Source organism: Carassius auratus, unplaced genomic scaffold (assembly GCF_003368295.1).
Source record: "Carassius auratus strain Wakin unplaced genomic scaffold, ASM336829v1 scaf_tig00013767, whole genome shotgun sequence".
In the NCBI taxonomy this organism is placed as follows: domain Eukaryota; kingdom Metazoa; phylum Chordata; class Actinopteri; order Cypriniformes; family Cyprinidae; genus Carassius; species Carassius auratus.
Window position 1 is genome coordinate 167,617 of NW_020524440.1, and position 19,945 is coordinate 187,561.

The 19,945-nt window shown below is 36.7% G+C and overlaps 1 protein-coding gene across 3 annotated transcripts in view; it reads right to left on the reverse strand.

Moving 5' to 3' along the window:
- Nucleotides 1-1,504: 1,504 nt before the first annotated feature.
- Nucleotides 1,505-19,945, reverse strand: part of LOC113074137 (protein FAM19A5-like) — a 46,319-nt gene continuing 27,878 nt past the window's right edge. For all 3 annotated transcript variants that reach the window (XM_026246874.1, XM_026246875.1, XM_026246876.1), the window contains exons 4-5: nucleotides 6,217-6,264; nucleotides 1,505-2,477 (exon numbers count right to left, since the gene is read on the reverse strand). In XM_026246874.1, the coding sequence (XP_026102659.1) occupies nucleotides 6,241-6,264 (24 nt within the window). In that variant the 3' untranslated portion in view covers nucleotides 1,505-2,477; nucleotides 6,217-6,240. The remainder of the gene's footprint in view (nucleotides 2,478-6,216; nucleotides 6,265-19,945) is intronic.

Here is a 19,945-nt window from a genome sequence, read left to right on the forward strand (position 1 = left end):
TCCATGTGACATCAGAGGGTCAGTTAGAATTTTTTGAATCATCGAAAATACATTTTGGTCCAAAAATAGCAAAAACTATTACTTTATTCAGCATTGTCTTCTCTTCCGTGTCTGTTGTGAGCGAGTTTAAAACACTGCAGTTTGTGATATCCGGTTCGTGAAAGAATCACTCGATGTAACCGGATCTTCTTGAACCAGTTCACCAAATCGAACTGAATCGTTTAAAACGGTTCGCGTCTCCAATACGCATTAATCCACAAATGACTTAAGCTGTTAACTTTTTTAATGTGGCTGACACTCCCTCAAGAGTTCAAACAAAGGAGTAATTCATTTACTCAAACAGTACACTGACTGAACTGCTGTGAAGAGAGAACTGAAGATGAACACCGAGCCGAGCCAGATAACGGACGAAAGATTGACTCGTTCTCAAGTCAAGATCCAGTTGCATCGGTTTTCGGATCACCAGTAGTGATGGGAAGTTCAGCTCTTTTCCGCGAACCGGTTCTTTCGAACAGTTCGATTCAATAAAACGGTTGAATTAAATGGTTCACCGGTTCTTTCTGCGTAATGACGTCATTGGCGATGATTGCCCTTCATTCAAACCTTCGGTTTACTTGTGCTCATAACACTAGCACAGAATCAGTTCAGAATCAATCACCAAAAGAACCAGTTCGGTTCAGATGCGCTGTGTGTTGGTCTGCTTCACACTGAATCACACATACGCAGTATTATCAGCTCCTTGATTCTCAAATTGGATGCGTCTGACAGAAACGATTTATGACTCGAGAACGAGTCAGTCTTTTGTTCGTTATCTGGCTCGGCTCGGTGTTCATCTTCAGTTCTCTCTTCACAGCAGTTCAGTCAGTGTACTGTTTAAATAAATGAATTACTCCGGTGATTTGTTCGTGAACCGGATATCACTACACTGCAGTGAACGTGCTCACAACAGAGCCGGAAGAGAAGACAATGCTGAATAAAGTCGTAGTTTTTGCTATTTTTGGACCAAAATGTATTTTCGATGCTTCAACAAATTCTAACTGACCCTCTGATGTCACATGGACTACTTTGATGATGTTTTTCTTACCTTTCTGGACATGGACAGTATACCGTACACACAGCTTCAATGGAGGGACTAAGGGGTCTCAGACTAAATCTAAAATATCTTAAACTGTGTTCCGAAGATAAGCAGAGGTCTCACGGGTTTGGAATGACATGAGGGTGAGTCATTAATGACATCATTTTAATATATGGGTGAATTAACCCTTTAAGGATCATGCTACACTGAAGAATGGAATAATGATGCTGAAAGTTCAGCTTTACCATCACAGGAATAAATTACATTTTTTAAATATATTCAAAATGAAAAGTAATTTTAAATTGCAGAAATATTTCAGCCTTTCTGTATTTTTGATCAAATAAATGCAGCCTTTGGTGATTATGACCTCTGTCATGTAAATGTAAAAAAAAAAAAAATTCTGACCACAAATTTGATTGCACCAATGAATCATTTACAAATAACTGCGGACCATTTATTATGAAACTAAATAAGCTTTACGATTTCACATTGACTTTAAGCAGCAAATCAGCATGGCCCCCAATAGAGAGAGTCCCTAAAGCATTATGTACATTTACATGGACGCACCCTTTATTTCCTATCTAGGTCAACAATCCATCGCAAGTGTCAATTTACAGTCAAAATAAAGTATAGATAGAAATGATATGTCCATTAGAGACAGACATTTAAAGCAGAGAGTGAAAGAGATGCCCCGGAGAGAAAGGGACAGATGACATCCACACATTGTTTGCTAATCTTTAAATCAGCCATGATTACAGTTGACGGCATCAGTTCATTGCCATTCTCAGAACTCAACCGACACAATCCATATGGTCAAACCTCATGAGGTCAAATTTACAGGATACATCAGTCATCTGCTGCGTCTTAATTCCTTCGCAAAACAAGTCCTTTTACAGCGCGATTGAGCTCTGCTGTATATTTAAGGGTCTCTGCACGTCCTTGGCCTTTCATTGACGACATGTCCTTGCTCTGAAGACGTATTTGGGGTCTTTCAAGATCGACAACAGCCTCGCCGCTCTTCGCAAGGAACTTATGTAATCTTTGTCTGAAAGGTAAGCGAACAGTCTCCTCTGGAGGTTTAAGTGGATAGCGAGTGAAATGTTCTCGTCGCTAATGTATTTTGAGATCAAAACTTAAACAGTTCTTTTATGTCAAGGTTTGAAAATATTTTGTGTGCCCAGCTGTGAGACGATGGCGTCTGCTGGGACTCGATGACCTGCATATAACTGTAGAGATGCTTGACTGACTGCAACCGAGGTGCACGGATTCCATTTCCTGTTTGAGGGCGATGGGGAGTGGGTCAGCTGATAATGTTTAGCTCTGAAATGAGAGGATGGACACAAATGTGTGGGGGCTGATGGATGATTCCTGTTTGGCGTTGCTCCTGTGAATGTCAGCAAACCTGCGCACACACAAAGAGAAAACCATTGGTGGGGACATTAGGGAAATGCATTTTGTGGATGATCAAAGGCCTGAAAAAATGACATGCATTACCTTTTCCTGCCTCATCTTTTCATGTTTGTTGATCTTGTGGCTCTTTTGTTTGTGTTTACTTAGTGAATGAAGATTTTTATATGACTGCATTCTGAAGAGTGGCTGCTTTGAAAGGCACATTCTTTTGAAAAAATGTAAATGGCAGTGGATGCCTGTGTTGTTTAGCACGAAATCCTTAATAAAATGATTATTTAGTTACACACAGGCCTTTCAACATCTCTGCGTTCATCTTGCGGCTCCATTATTTTTTTAAAGGGAAAATTATGCCACCCGTTGTCTGAGTGTTAATTCGCATTTAGAGAATTAAAATCTGAATATGTAAATGTACATTGCCTGTGCACTAATCAGCACTGTTTCCTCTGATTGTTTTTAAAATAACTGAATATCTTAGTAGGACACCAGTGCTTTAGTACAGTTATGTGCTCTGTTTTAATCAAAGTGTATAATCTTTTCTTTTGTGCTTTGTTGTTCATAAAGCATCTATGCACTATGTGACAATTTCTCCAAAGAAAGATTCTAGAAATGCACATTTAATGATGTTAAATCTAAGTATAGCTACATAAAAGTATATAGTTTAGAGGAAAAGAAAAACCTTTGTACCTTTGTAACTTATTCTATTATGGTGGGTAAAACACAGAAAAATGTACTAATGAGCAGGCATTTACAACTGAAAAAGTCAGAAAAGTTATATAATACATAATGGTGCCAACTTATATAATACATGGAAATATCCTATAACTGTAAGTGCATGGTATGAAGAATCTTTTGATTTAAGTAAAACATCATATTTTCTTTTAGATAAGTTTGACTTAATGATCAAATTCTATAAAAAGACCCTGAGACATAAATTCTGCATCAGCAATTAGTCTGACCACTGCTTTACAAGCATTTTGTTATTTTACACATCAGCAATACTTATGACACTTTTTTGCACTTAGTAGATGCTTTTATCCAATATAACTTACATTGAATTAAAGGGAGTATAAATGACTTTTTAGGTATTTTATTATCTAAAATCAATATTTTTATTCATAAATACGTGTGTACAAATACCTATGCCAATGTTTAAACTAATCCTTGTAAATGAAGAATTTATTATCTTTATATACATGGGACGGGTAGGTCGACGGAGGCTTCCATGTAGTTCCGCCATCTTGCAAAACTATAATAGCAGAGAGGGACAAAAAGTACTAAGCCAACGCGTTTCCACAGCGCGTTTTCGGTCAGAGCCAGAAACGCAGGTGCAGAGCAGTGAGAGGCGCTTGAAACTGCACCGGCAAGTTTAAAAGTCTGGATTGCATTCTTATTATGGACCATACATATGCCGCGCCACAGGAGAAGAAAACATCATCGCCAAAACAGTCAAAAATAGAACGTAAAAGGAAACGTGACCATAGATTACAGAAAACAAGAGTTAATGTCGGGGAAGCTTTTTCTAGGTGGAAAGAGCTAATGCTTGATAAAGATTTCAAAAGAGATGCTGAAGTGGCCTGTTTTCTTCTCGACTGGTAAGTCAGTGTTACAATCTATATTATATATTTTTTTATATCTAACAATGCATATAATTCAGAAAATATAACGAATAAAGAAGACATAACTACTAATTACAATATTTCATGTTTTCCACAGTCAGTAATTCATACTGTAACATTCGTTTGTTAGTTGTCATGTTGCAGTTTGTTTGAAAGAACACACCTGTTCACCTGAAGGAAAACTCGACGAAGTGCTATTAGAAGACGTCCTGTCAAAGCTTTTTGGTACATATCGCCTACCGTAGATGCATTTGAAAAAGCGAGGCGCTGGAGAGCAAAATTAGTTTGAATGCAAAATACAATTTCACCACTAGATGGGAGTAATTCCTACTTACTGTCCCTTTAATGCATGCAGTGTACTGCATACATTTGATCAATTCCTGCATTGTTTGGGAATCAAACCCATGACCCTGGTGCTGAACTGACTTTAGCTGGGAAAATGACTCTGTTATTGTCTTCTTGTGTTATTGGCAATCTATTTTCTTGTTTGACTTTGTAAAGCTGTTTTGACACAACCAGTATTGTAGAAAGCGCTATACAAATAAGCTGACTTGACTTGGTTTTGCAGGCGCCATGTTTCAGCTTAAGAAATGTTCCAGTTTAGGGATAAAAAAAAAAAAAAAAAAAGTCATACATTTTGTATGCTTTCACTAGCTATAGAAAACATAGTTGTTAAAAATCACCAAAACATTTTAAACGTGGGCTGTGCATGTGCAGAAAGTTTTTTTTTTTTTTTTTTTTTTTTTTTACAGCAGTAAATATGGGAGCATTGGAGTTAAAAAAAAATTCACATCTGTTCAATGTGGTTTAACGAACTCGCATTTGGTATTTGTAAATCAGATATTCCCCAAATTACTTGAATCAATTTTTAATGCATGTCAGTGTAATCAGAACACAGTTTTGTACATTCCAGTTCCTCTTAAAGTAAATAATTTTTCTGTTTCTCCATCTCTCTGAGATTGCCTGCAATACACACAGCGTTCTCTTGGGGATGGAGGACGCAACATGCTGGAAATGTTGATAACACGGCCATGAACCAGAACCGCCATAAAGAATTTCATTTCCTAGAACCACCGCAGGAGCCACAAAGCCTACAATCCTCCCCAGATGTCTTACACAACAGCTTCCCTCTGAGATGTTCCATAAGTGCTCACTTTGGACCCTTTTATAATGGAGCTTTTCAATAAAAAGTCTTCCCTCATGACTAGCTTTTTAATAAAGTGTTTTTCAAAGAAACAGAGGCATGTGCAACTCAAATATAGCTCTGACTGTTGGAATAACACTGGCGTGAAAAGGCATTGTTTCCCAAAGGATACTTTTCAATACAGAAAAAATGGTGTTGGTGGTGGTTTTAAAACAATATTCAGCATATTATTGTGTCGTGTAATAAAAAAAAAAAAGACCGGAAAGCTTTCACTCAGAAACTGACAGGTGCTAATTGCCTCAAGGATTAACATACATTTATGCAAATTTCTGCACTCAAATTATCCTCCTGCACCGCAAAACTACAGTCTTTCCCAAGCCATGCACACTCACTGGGAATCGCTCGAAGCATGACGGAAAGACAAACAACAGCTGGCATGTAAATATATCTTGTTAAATATAACCGTATCTCCTTCTTTGCCACCATCGCACCATCTGCAATCACTACTGAGGAAAGAACACGAGGGATTTTGGGTTTCAGATCACGTCCCGCAACATCATCTTCTCCCTTCATCTCTCGATCCGTAGCACAACCGGCACCCACAGCTGCCCTCTAATCCAGCTTTAGCCCTTCCGCTGATCAGGTGTGTCACTCTTAACACAACTTCATCAGCGCTGGCGGGGCACAATTGGTTGGATAAATGATAAAATTTCCACTCGATTTCATCTCTGCCATATTCCCCCTCTGTACCTGTGCTCTGTATCTGTCTTGTTGCTTTAAAGCCAACGCTGTGTTAGCACTCTTGTCGCTCGCCGTGTTTTGACACCATTCTTCTTCGGACCTGCTCGTTGGACGATCACTGTCTTTGCATGATCACTGTGTTTGCATTTTAGATTTAGAGATAATGATGGCTTACTAAGAAAAAGCAAAAAGAGCAAGATAAGACATAATCTTACTGAAGCACCACTCACCTCCTCACAGCAATCTGATGTCCTTTAGGATGGCTCCTTGGGCAGAGGCTTAAAAAAATAAAAAGGAAACAGTGGTCAGTTATTTCATTAGATTTGTTTTATTATATAATTCAATTCTACTATATAACACGAAAAAAAAGAAAACTTTGAATTTACAGTCATCAAAAAGATTTCAAATGGCATCATTCTATAACATAACCATTTATTAAATAATCTGAAATAGATTCAACCATGAACTATAATTAGGTTTTGCACTTTTTATTTTTAATTGTTTGAATTTTCCAAAAACCTAAAACAGATGGTCTCCATCTACCCTTATATTATATATTTGTAAAAAATCCTAAAAAAATTTTTTTTATTAAGCAACAGTGCAGTCTAACATATGTGCAAAAATAAAACAAAATAGGAAGTTCATAATTTGTTTAATACAACTAATTAACTAATAATAATGGATGAAAAACACTAAACTAAAACAAAGAGACTCCAGAAAAGTATTTCCACGGTCAGAATTCAGAGTAAAGAGGCTGTTCAAATGTGACATTTGTGATTTTCTCACCATTTAGAAAAAGGCATGGTTCATTTAAACATATATATATATATATACACATTTCATTAAAAATATATATTTTTATTTTTATTATGCTGTTGTGAGTGATCAGTTTTGAGACTACAGGAAAGGCAGGTTTATTTCTATAGCACATTTCATACAGTTGTAATTTTAAGTGCTAAGTAGTAGAAATTGGAAAAAATAGAACAAATTAGTTCAGATGAAATAAGATTATAAATTAAAATTAATATGAGGAAAAAGAAAGTTTAAAATAAATAAAAGGACAATTTGATTAAAAAGCTATCATAGAATAAAAATAAAATAAAAACAAGTTGTCCTTTATGATTAGCAGCAACGTCAAAAATGTTAATAAATGAATCAACATAATAAATAATTTATCTTTATGACATTTTGCATGTCAGAATATCAGCATTTAAGTATGACCCACAAAAGACCATCATAAACAATCAAACAAACAAGAAAATTAATACTAGTTCCTACTGAAAGATATGATTTATTAGTGTGACTGTTTGAGTTAGTCACTGCCCAGCACTGCATCACCATCAACTCTGCTAACGTTGCTAATTCAGGTCCTCTGCTGTCTGGTTTATACTCTCAAAGTGCCTCAAATTAGCCAGCCCTGTATTCTGTACTTCACAGGGCTTTTTTGAAGTCTTTTCTCTTAGATCAAGTTGAAGAAACTTCCTACTTTCCACTTGCTCATTCAGTGTTTATAAAAACCTCTTAACCCCTCAAGACTTTGAGTCCTTCATTGGCAAGCTCGTGGTTCTTGGATCGGCTACACTCATTGGCATGCAGAAGGGTCTCTAAGCCACTCGTTGGCACACGTGCTGATTGGCTCGTCACTGTGTCATTCACAATGGTGATGACAGTGCCCATGATTCTACGGGTAGAGCTGTTTTTTCCAGTGCCCGCCTGTCCGTATGCCTCTCCGCCCTGGAAGTCTGGCACTATCTGTGAAACCCTTCACGCAGTGCATCTGATCTGTTGCACCTCTCCTCAAACATGTCATCTAAATGCTAAGCACTCATGCTGCATTGTTAAATGAAAACAACAAGAACAGCGAAAACAAACAAGACAATCCTGCAACTAGCTTGATTTTTTTTTTTCAATTTCTTTTCTTCAAGATCCTAGACATATTCTTCTTTCTCCTGGAGATGTGAGGGGAATTCTGAGAGTGTTATCATGTAAGCTCAGTGTGCACTACTGTATATGGTTTTTACCACAGTTTTGCAGTCAAAGACAAACTTTGGGAATAACTCTGAATGCATGGTGTGACATACCTGTAATCGACAGCAGTTTAATTTTTAATTTCTTGTTTCTTTTATGTATTTTTCAGTTCATTTAGTTTATTTTTCTGCATTGGTTGTTTTTCCTCTTTATAATTTTGTTCTGAAGCTTAAATAAATAAGAAAGAAAGAAATTACATCGGTTTGTCCACAAAATCCTTTTTTTCCGTCAGCTACATTAGACTGCCAACAAATGCTAATTTGGCGCTATGGCTGATACAATAGAGTGCAACAGTCTGTCCACTTTTTCAGCAGCCTTGAGAAGAAGCTGGAAGAAAGTATTTTCCCATTGAGTCTTCTTCTGAGATTTATAAGCCATAAACCAAACCAACCAGCTATGAGGTGAAATCACAACATTACAAATTTTGATTTGAAACAAAAAATATTCGTGAAGATTGTGAACTTAATGGTTTAATGAGGGAAAGAACTACTAATACAGAAGCAATATATGTTAAGTCTATTACAAAATATGCATAAAAATATTAAAGTCATTCGAGAGCGCAAGGAAAGTGACTCTATTGCTGTGTTCAAAATACTTCCCTACTATATAGTATGCAATAAATAGTATGCTAAAAGAGTAGTATGCCATTCTTTTGGCTCCACTTGTTGGTCCTGATTCTCTGAATGATGGAGTTTCTTTGCAGAATTATGGGTAATGTAGTTTTTCACCTGGAAATCCACTGCTGAAAAGGATTATTTCAAAAAATAAGGTTAAATAATGCGAGCTGATGCTTTTTACAAAAGCATATTTATATCATATCTTTTACATCAATTCCACTATGGAGAAAATAAATTGATTTTTTTTTTTACTTGTGAAACAAATGTTGCACTCTATTGATGATGTAAAATGCCTTGTCAGTGCTGTCAGTTGTGAAAAAAATCTGATCTCACTGGTGCCATATCGTACTCTCTTACAATTAATGCGACAATCATCAAGAACAGAAAACAAAATCAGACCGTATTATGCATACTGGTGTAGGGATGGCTTGCTTCTAACAGAAAAATCACTTAGAGAAGCAACCATGGCCCGCTTCTTGCGACTGAGTTTCTCTAGTGCTTTATGCCCGACTTGATATTGATTTGGTGACACCAACTCTGAGGCAAAACTGCTGAGGCAGCCACTGTAGGAAGCACTATTAACTGTTCATGCTAATTAATGAGCTAAAAAGGTGAAAGCGGTCTCCTGTGGTAAAGTAGGATGGAGGCAGAATGAGAGTGCATTAGAGAGCAAGCGAGAGGGATGTGGAACGAAGGAGCCATTTCTTGTGTCTGCAAACAATCGGCTGAAACAGCTCCTCTGTTAGCATGTTACCACAGGGGATTGTGTACCACCCCATGTCGTGGGGCATTAGTCTGCAAGAGGAAGATGAAGAATATGTAAACTTGCCTGCTAGCAGAGAGGCCCAGATTACAAATGTGTACTTTGCTAATTGAGCAGATTAGCTATCATTAGTGCAAATGATGCTACTGCTCCAGGTGCTAGCATCACAGGAGGTAAAAAGTTCTTAACGGAAACAATATTATTAACACAATGCTATTTACTCTCAGAAAGAGTAAATACAGCTCTGTTATCTTTAAAAACTACCCCATAACATACTCACGAAAAAAATAATTCTGTGCACTCTAGCATAAGAAGATAACTGACATGACAAGGCCTGTTTCACACATCTATTTGGATCCCATCATAAGAGGCTATAGCCAGTTCAAATTAATATTATTATGGCCTAATGGTTAGAGAGTCGGACTCCCAATCGAAAGGTTGTGAGTTCGAGTCCCGGGCCGGCAGGAATTGTGGGTGGGGGGAGTGCATGTACAGTTCTCTCTCCACCTTCAATACCACGACTTAGGTGCCCTTGAGCAAGGCATCGAACCCCCAACTGCTCCCCGGGCGCCGCAGCATAAATTGCTGCCCACTGCTCCGGGTGTGTGTTCACAGTGTGTGTGTGTGTTCACTGCTCTGTGTGTGTGCACTTCGGATGGGTCAAATGCAGAGCACAAATTCTGAGTATGGGTCACCATAGTTGGCTGAATGTCACGACACTCACTAATTCAGCAGCAAATCAGTATATTATAATTATTTCTGCAAGATCATGTGACACTGATTACACTATTTTTGTACATACAATGAATGTCTACAGCGTCCAAACACTTGCTGACTTTAAATTTTTTTTAATTTTTCTACAGGTTGTGCAGGTCTGAAATTACATTTAGGTGAGTAAATGATGGCAGAATTTCCATTTTAGGTTGAATTAGCAATGTAGAAAAATAATAAAATTACATAATGATCAGATTAGCATTGTTTAATGTAAAATGTTAACGTGGGGACCCATAAGGTTCAAACTGTATGATTAGATAATTCATTAGGTGCATGAACTAACAATGAGCAGCATTTTAATTTCATTCATTGTCTTTCACAGATATACTATTGTGCATTCAAAGTACATGCACTGTTTATTAATGCCACGTAAAAGCACGATGTAAGACACCGCAATTCAATTTCTCTGCAGTTCTGCTTTACATATGCTGTGTGAAACGGTCTAAGGATGTCATTTGGAAGAGTGCGGCTGTATTAGTGATTTTGTAACCGTGGGAGACATGCATTAACACACTTACATTAGTCTCCATTTCCACAGTAACAGCAGGCACGGCTACGAAATAAAAGCGATATGCGCCCTTTTGCAGGAGGTGGCAAGGGCCATTCCTCCGACTGGCCTCGGTTGGATTTTGAATATAAGGATTTATTAATCTCCAACAGTAGCTGCAAGAAGAGCAATTAAAGCAATTATAAATCACTGGCAAACTACAGGGACGAACTTGATAGCGGATATTGAGTAGCTTTTGACTGCTAAATGCAAGTCAGTGAATAGTTAGCAGACATTTCTCAGACTTTATCAAGCATCTCATTAAAATTGATTTCAAAAAGAAGCAGATTCCCTGGTGCGATATGCACTTTTCAAGCCGCCTGTGGGAGTCCAGGTCACAAAGGAGTGAGAATGATTCTCTGGCTTTCCTTATTTCTTTTGTTCTCTGCTCGATGCAGGGCTCACACAACAAAGAGAGTTAATAGAATGAATAAAGGAATTAATAAATTAACAGATTTATATACATGAATGAACTATAAAGAAGGTTTTAGACTCCATTCCCAGCTGCATTCGTTCATCTCTTGGTATTCGAATTCTCTGAAATATCAATCACTACAAATGCATTATTGAAATCACCTTTTCTGGAAGATGTTTCAAATACATTTTTCATCTTTTTGGTTACCCTGCATGCAGAAGATTAGAGTAGACTCTCCTCACTCTATGTTAATATGTCTTCCAAAATAGTAGGAGGAGGACAATATGAGACATCCTATGATCACGGCCTTATAGACCTGCATGAAACATCTCCAAATATTCCTCAGGGACACGTGAAGCGCTGCATGTGGGATGCAAAAATGATAGTTCAAAGAAACCCTGGCAATCCTTCAGATGGAAAACGGCTTAAACATGGTCTAAGTGACGGGGCGACTGGCTGAGAGGGGCTTCTGACGGGAAAGAGAGGAGGTCAAAACATAAAAGAATCATTTCAAGAGGGAGAGGGGGCGGAGGGGGAGAGCTTTATGAAATCAAGAAACCATTATGCTAAGAAAATTTTAAGAACCAAACGTGCGTTTAATTCTCTCAAACCATTACAAAGCAATCTGGATCTGTCGACCGGCTAAACCAACAGAAATGGGAGATTTAGATGTAATTGCCAGTGTTGTGTTGCACTCATTCTCTTTGCTCGGAAATAAACAAAAAACATTTTGATATTGATTAGAGGCAGCTTTGATAAGGCAATTACTCATAACAATCCCCTTGAGGAACAAATACATATTTTAAATGCATGGATGTGTTCGGGGCTTTTCAAAGCATTTGAATATCAAATATAACAATCAAAATACATTGCATTACCAACACAGACAGATTTTCTATGTGTTAAAGAAGTGAAACAGATCTGTCAGTGCAGTAGATAAAGTTATATTCAAATACAAACAAGTCTAAATATCCTCATTCAGTTTTGCGTCACAAGTATCCAGTTTAAGGCATTTATTAAGACAGTTCACAGAAAATGTAAAATTCTGTCATAATTACCCACCCTTGTGATTTTAAATCAGCATGACTTTCTTTCTTTGTTGAAGACAAAAGAAGATATTTTGAGAAATTTCTCAGTGATGAGAACTGGAAATCAGTGGTAACCAAAACTGGTTACAAACATTTCTTCAAAATATCTTCTTTTTTCTTCTTCGTTTGGAACAACATGAGGGAACTATTGCTTTATTATTTTTCCTGGAACACTAGACAAAAACGTCTTAATGATTAACATTAATGATCTGTGAATTTCTATTTTGGTAACTCGGAAGAGAGATAATTCAAATAGCAATTGAACTTTCATAATGCTTACTTCAAAATCCTGCATAAAACAACGTCTTTTTCCCCCTCAATCATAAAATAGGTTATCTTCATAAAAAGTATAATATAGCTTTCTATATGATGCTAAAGCCTAAAGGTCAAATCATGTCTTATTTAAAACACAATTTGTTCTTGTAAAAATGCCTGAGACTGCATTAAGGACACTAACAATCGTCATAATTTATGGAGAGCAATTTATAAGCCTTACGGAGAATTTTGCAGCCACATCATCTCAAGCAAGTACCACAATGCTTGTAAAAAAAAAAAAGAAACAGTATGGCCTCTCATCAGTTTGGCTTGTAAAACTCTTTTTTTGATGACTTTTTGAAGTGCTGTTTGAGGTTTGTTGACATAGAATCATGAATTTTCAGTTAATTATTCAGTGATTATTCACAACTGAACGGGTGCAGATATAAACCATTAACAAAATAAAGAATTAACCTTTCATTTCAAGGGCTGAATGCAGTACAATCATGCTAACAATAAAACATGTTGTTTGTGTATATAATTATATCATAAGAATCAAATAAAACTGCATCCACACTATAGGCTTTACAAAATCAAAGCCTGCAATGGCAGAAAACAAGGATAGATTTCCAAGCATCACTCCGCTGAGAGTAAGGGTGTTTTCCTTTTTGCTAACACCTTGCCACTTCAATTACAAAAAACACCCCATTCTAGCACTCAACTAATGTATTTCTCTCAATTATGAATAAAGGCACACACTGCTGTGTTACACAGGCCCCTTTGAGGACCCACAGAGCTGAATTTGGAGGCACTCCTCCCCACGGATGAGGTAAAGCTGAATCAAAACAGGCGACCCGCTGTGCAACGAGCTCCGCTCCATAAATGTATTCAATAAAAAGAAGAGCGGAGAGATTGAAAAGGGTACAGATTCTCAAAGGATTGCCAATTCTCCAGTGTGTCAGATATTTAGTGGCCTCTAACAGTGCAGGCGTGCGCAAACGGAGGCAGACGTGAGCGGAAAGCGAGCAGGCAGAGCGGAGGAGTCGGCTCGTGGATGAGACGCTGTGTTTGCTCTGACCCTGTCCCAGCCGATCTCACAGAGACGGCCCCTTCCCTAAATACAACTCCTGGCTGAAAACAATTGCCTTATACCTCCGCATCGCTCTTTGCCTACTTCTGTACATCTCATTCATCCTTTCTCTCAGTTATGATGACTGTGCAGTGACAGAGAAATGCTATTACCCAGAAGAAACCGACAGAGAAAGACACGCCGTCAAAAAGGAAAAATCACAGACAGAGGCACTTGCACAGGTTTACATTTGGAGGGGAATTCAGTTTCTTTTTGGTGTTTGACTAAAATTTAATGTATATTTGTTTCAATATAACTGTATGGCTTATAATAACACAAATTGCTTCAAAGCGGCATTACAGAAACCAGAAAAATAAAGAAGATAAAAGGACAGGAAAATCATGCCTCCGTGAACAAGCCCTAAGGCAACAACAGCAAGGAAAACCCCCTCGAATGAGCATCTGAAAACTGCAAATTATCTGGATTTTGCAGAAATTACCATTTTAAGAAACCATGTGGTTTTTTTACTTATCAGGGTGGTGCTACATTGAAAACTGAACTGGGAATGTCTTTTAAATTCCAGTTAAATTATTGAATTTGAATTGAGGAACCAAATGGAATGCTCAATCGCAATTAAATTTTACTTAAGTTGATTCAAACGAACTGAAATTTAAATAGATTCATAACATGTTGGATTGAAAAAGCATTGTTTGATGTGAAAGTTTAAAAAAGCCTAAAGTTTGAAAGTTTAAAGTAGGGATCGGCGTATCAATCCTGAAGTATCGATATATATTAAATACTGATGTGAGTATCAAAAGTATCGATACCCAAATAAAAAAATATAGATACTAAGATGTGTTTTTGTTTTTTTTGTTTTACCAGTGATTTTGTTTATTTACAATTAATGTGTACAATATGTATTGAATTGGACAAACAACCTGTGCTAGCGAATAACTGTGTAGGACAGAACTAGTTTCCTGCTCATCTGAACACACGCAAATGCTGCAAGACAGAACCAATCAATCACAGAGATCGTTCACTCACTTCTGACAGTACATTCAAACACTCCGTTTCCCAAAAGTATCATAAGAAACCACTGATGCTTTTGGTAATGGCAAAACAATGCTTATAATAGGACAGAAAAAAAATGACATGCTTGAGTTATTTCACAATAAATGACTAGAAATTGTAGCCAACATAATTTGTGCAATTACATTTATTTAAATTGAACATTAAAGGTTCATATTGATCATATTCTATTCTGTAATATTAATGGATAAAAATGCACACTTCACAAGATCTCACAGATGGATTCGTTTGCAAGGTTTGTGATATTAAATGTTCATTAGTCATTCAAAGATTTCTTTAAATTATATAAATGCGTATTTGCTTAATGCTGACAGCAAACGAGAAAGTATTATAATGTTTGCCAATTACTAATAATATAAAAGTAATCCTTATAATACTTTTTGTATACATTAATTCTTTGTTTAACCGTTCTATCTGATTATTAGAGACTTCTATCCATATTAGACAGAACTGTGCTCAGGCACTGCCGTTCTCAGCGCTGTCAAAATAAAAGTCTTGAACACATCGGCCAAGCAGAAAAACTTATCGGCAATGGCAATATTTGCAAAATTACAAATACTGGCCGATATATCGGCCTTGGTGGACGACCACTAATCTGAAGTATGAAAATTGTCACTATTACTCATGTCATTCCAAACCTGCAGGACTTACATCTTTCTATGAAACACAAAAGAAAATATTTTGAGAAATGTGTTTTCCCCCACTCCATTCAATTGAAGTCAGTGGACAGTCAGTGGTCATCTTCTTCGAGAGGGTGAGTAGTTTTAATTTTTGGGTGAACTTCCTTTAATAAAGTAAACCGGTTTAATTTTAATTGCATTAACTAATTTTTTATTTTTTTTGCTTTGACCAAATCCACTCTCATGCAGAGAAGCTAAATAAAAGCTGACAGAGAAAACTACATGTTGAGAAAACATCCATTAAGGCCCTCTAATGACTCTTCCTTGGGAACTTCCTGTTTCCTGCAAGAGCATTATGTTTTCACAGGCACTATAAATGACATGACAGCATGACTCCGTGGTTTGTAACCGGACAGAGTTCATAAGCGGCCCACCCACTCTCAAGCCCTTCTCCTCAGCTTCGCCAAGTATTCGCACTCTCATTCTCTTAGTTTCCTATTCATACCCATCTCTGTGAATATCTCCACAGCGCATGACATGCCAAAGCAGTGGGCTCTCGAGACTATGGCAAATTTGAACCTTTCAGCAGTTCACTAGTGAAGACAAATGGCCAGCGTGTTTAGGGGCACTTGTGAGCGATCTGTATTAATGTCTGGCAGGGATTCAGCGTTCTGCATATGCTTACTCCATTAGTGGGTCAGAACCTGGCTCTGTCTGAATCCCCTGCACGCGGGGAGGGCTGAATATAGGGAAGTTGCAGGTGCAAAGCATGTGAACGCACATTTAAAAGACATACACACACTCCATTTGCACACATTTTCTGGGCTCGAGCCTACGAAACACTGCACAGCTTTCTGCTCTGTCTGTTGCTGTGGTTTTGCTACTCCATGACATATTTTCTATTCAGTCAATATTTGCATGAATACAGCAACTTTATTACACAATCACAAGGCAGCGTTGTTACAAACTGCAACATTTACAGATTCAGTCCCACTCACAGCAATTTCACTTTTCACTTCTTTTTGGAAAGCTCGTAAAACTATGAAATAGACTTGTATTTTAGCCGCGAACCTGCCATTGAGATGAATGGCAATGCTAATGGATAGCTTTCTCCAGATATTACAAGCAACCTATTTCCTACATAGCTGTGCTAGTTTAAATTTTCTCAAACCACTGCGTGGTCTTTTTCTTCTCACATAATAAAATAATAAATCAGTTAATATTTCATGTGCCCTTATTTATTCAAATTGTAAGCAGGCATGTAATAAATTAAATAATCTACAGTCAGCTGATCTTCAGCACAAAATAAACCCCTTTAGGCTGATACAAGACCCCTTGACAGGGTTCTGACCACACTATTGAAGACTGTTTTGTGTAAAATGAATATTGATGTACATATGAATGATATTTTGTTTATTTGATTATTGCCAATATGTGCATATCATTAACCTTGTATGGCCTGATATATCAAATAACAGTAAGGGGAAAAAAAACAGTTTTGATATGTGTTTTATATTTTGTATTGCATTTTGTACATCAAGACTTTATGGCTCATAATATGATATGATAGAAAACACCCCAGCTTTATTCAGAAGCCCAACTGAGCAAAAATATGAAATTTGTGATGTTGCTTTATATTTATATTTGATTAAAGATTAAATTCGTACAGCATGTAATATCAATCAATGAGATTTTATAACAGTATAGCAGAATACATAAATTGCATATAAAGATATGTAGTATAATCTTAGTAAAAAAAAATTGTCCATTAAAAAATGTAACATGATACAATACAATTATTATTGATTTAAAAAAGTCTGATGAAAGCCTCAATAGCAAATATGATGTATCATATTTGATACTCATATTTTAACATATTTTTTCTAAAAAAATAATGTATGGATTCAGGTTTCAGGTTCAGGTTATTGCAAAAATCATTACAGATTTCATGGCAAAAAAAAAAAATGTGTACTGTGAACTAGTATAATTTTTAGAATGATACTTACAGGCCTTTTACTTGCTAGAAGAGTACAAACTATCAATCAGATGACAGATGACATACTACAGTAGTACATGTACAACAGGTTTTCAGCTAAGTTTTGATCTTGTTGAAGCCTTATCAATTCCCATCTTAAATATGATACTATGTAGGCTGTATAGGGTTAAAACATGAACATGTCAGCATTACACCGACTGCCCTGCTATCTAGATCACCATTAGCCATTGAAAAACCCATATAGGTCAGCAATTGCAACTAAATTTCCTCTTTCACGGTTTTGTAAGAACGTACAACCTTCTTTATTCCACATCCACTGATTTATGAACCATCTCCTTCACTTTGTAATCATACAATCTAACTAATTTCCTGCTAGACCTCACAGAAGCATATCTATATCGCTCCTAAGAATAGCTGTCACAAATCTGCCGAAAACTACCTTTCCTGACACCGTAACACAGTAGCATCCAGTCTACTGTAAAAAGAGGCATTTTGAAAGGATACACTCTCTCGCTCTCTTTCTCTCATAAACACACACACTCTAAATGCAATCACACACAAATGGACACTTATCCATAATCACGCACAGAAGTAAACATCTGCACATACACACAGACACATTTCAACTCCATACACACTCATGTAAGTAAACGACTCCCATGCAAACTCCTCTCTGCTGTCAGACTAGATTATACGGTGCAGGAAACAGGGGCATGAAATCTGCGGCAGCTGCTCCAGGCTGAGAGACACAAGGCTGCGGGCACAGACACACGCAGATTAGACACACACACATGCCTACACAACCACATAAACACACTAACCAATGCACAAGTGCTAGTGAGCAGGCAGACAGACAGACACACACACAAGAAGGATGGTAAGAAAGATGGAGGGACGAATTCTATCGGAAAGTGAGCATCTCTACTCATTTCCAAGGGCAGAGCACTTCAAGTAAGACTTATAAGTAGATATTGAAAAACAATACATGGCATACGTCCCTGCCACTGTATTATGAACAAGACTGTTACCTTGATAACACAGCAGCAAAAATGATACTTGTAGTTGTTAAGATTGCTACAGCAAATCAAACTTTTGTGTAAAATATTTCCACTTCATGAGGTGCTTGATAAAAAAACGTGCAGAATATGTACACACATAAAAAAATAATATTTCCCAAATAAGCAATGAGTGCACGAGGATGAGTCTAAATCCCAGGTGAAATAAGGTTCATATACGGGTACTCCATCAATAATGTTGCGTCTCTAGTGAAAAAGTCATCTTGTCTGCATCAGGAGAGAAATATGCACAGATCAAGCACTGTTTACAAGTGAAAACAGTGGAGGAAGAGTTATTATGAATTATGGACTTGCATTTTTGCCAGAAGTGACAGTTTACAGTTATAATGCCTTTGATGGATTTGTTTATTACAAACATGCAGCTTTTCGCTTCTCGAAATGTTAACCCTCAAAGAGGCATCGAATCGAATCGAGACTCAGGTATCGCATTTGTCTCATTTGGACATTCAGAGGCTGTGTAGTGAACGTTTTGACCAGCATTGATTCGTCAAAGAAATCTAGGCATTTTGTTCCTCTGCGCAAAACATGAATGATCGATGAAGCTTAGACCCACCACCATGCCCACATTGGTTCAAACTGTCATCTATTCATCTAGATTTAATTAGTATTTTGTTTATTTTTTATTAGTTTTTATTCTTTTTAATATATTGTCTTATGAATTTTAATTTTATTATTTCGTCAAGTTAAACTATATTAAAATGAAGAATGCTGTCTAAGCAACTAGTTGAATAAAATTTAAAAGGTAATATTTATTTTATTTTAGTTAAATATAATAACCCTGATGTGCACTGATGAATCTTGCACAATAAAAGTAAATAGGGCATATGTTGTTTTCACGCAAAAACAAATAAAAGCCAAGGCATGCATGTAAATGTTGCAAATAAAGTCATAAATATGCACAAAGCCATGAAAACTCGAGCCCTCTGAATAACGCATGAATGATTTCAGCAACTCTGTCTGAATGGCATAACCCCTCTAACCTGAGCAGAATCACACTTGTTTAATATTCAGACTCGTTTCCTCTATATCCATTTTTTCTTTCTTTCTGAAAACACCCTCTAATTCAGCATATTTGCTCTTTTTTATTTTGTGCAGTAGTAACCTTAAAAAAAACACACAAAAAAAAACAGAATGACTCAAGAAATTATGGGGCAGGAGCCTGCAGGGGCATTATGACCCAAACACCCCCTGAGCTCTGCACTTATGCCTGTGATGTAGGCAACGAATTACAAACAAAGATTCACATCACTGGGCTCAATGGATCTCCAGTGCAGCCACTCACACAAATAGGAGCCTTTCAGGATGAACTTCTAAAAAAGGTGATTTTGTCTACTACACTTTTTGCTCCAATTTGAATCTAAATTCTAATTCTTATTCACATGGCGAATGCACAAAATAAAACCACTGGCTCAACTGTTATATGCAAACTTCCTTCTGAAATTCCTGATAATACAAGCACTGGCTATTTTCTTATATATATATATATATATATATTATATATATATATATATATATATATATATATATATATATATATATATATATATATATATATATATTATATATATATATATATATATATATATATTATATATATATATATATATATATATATATATATA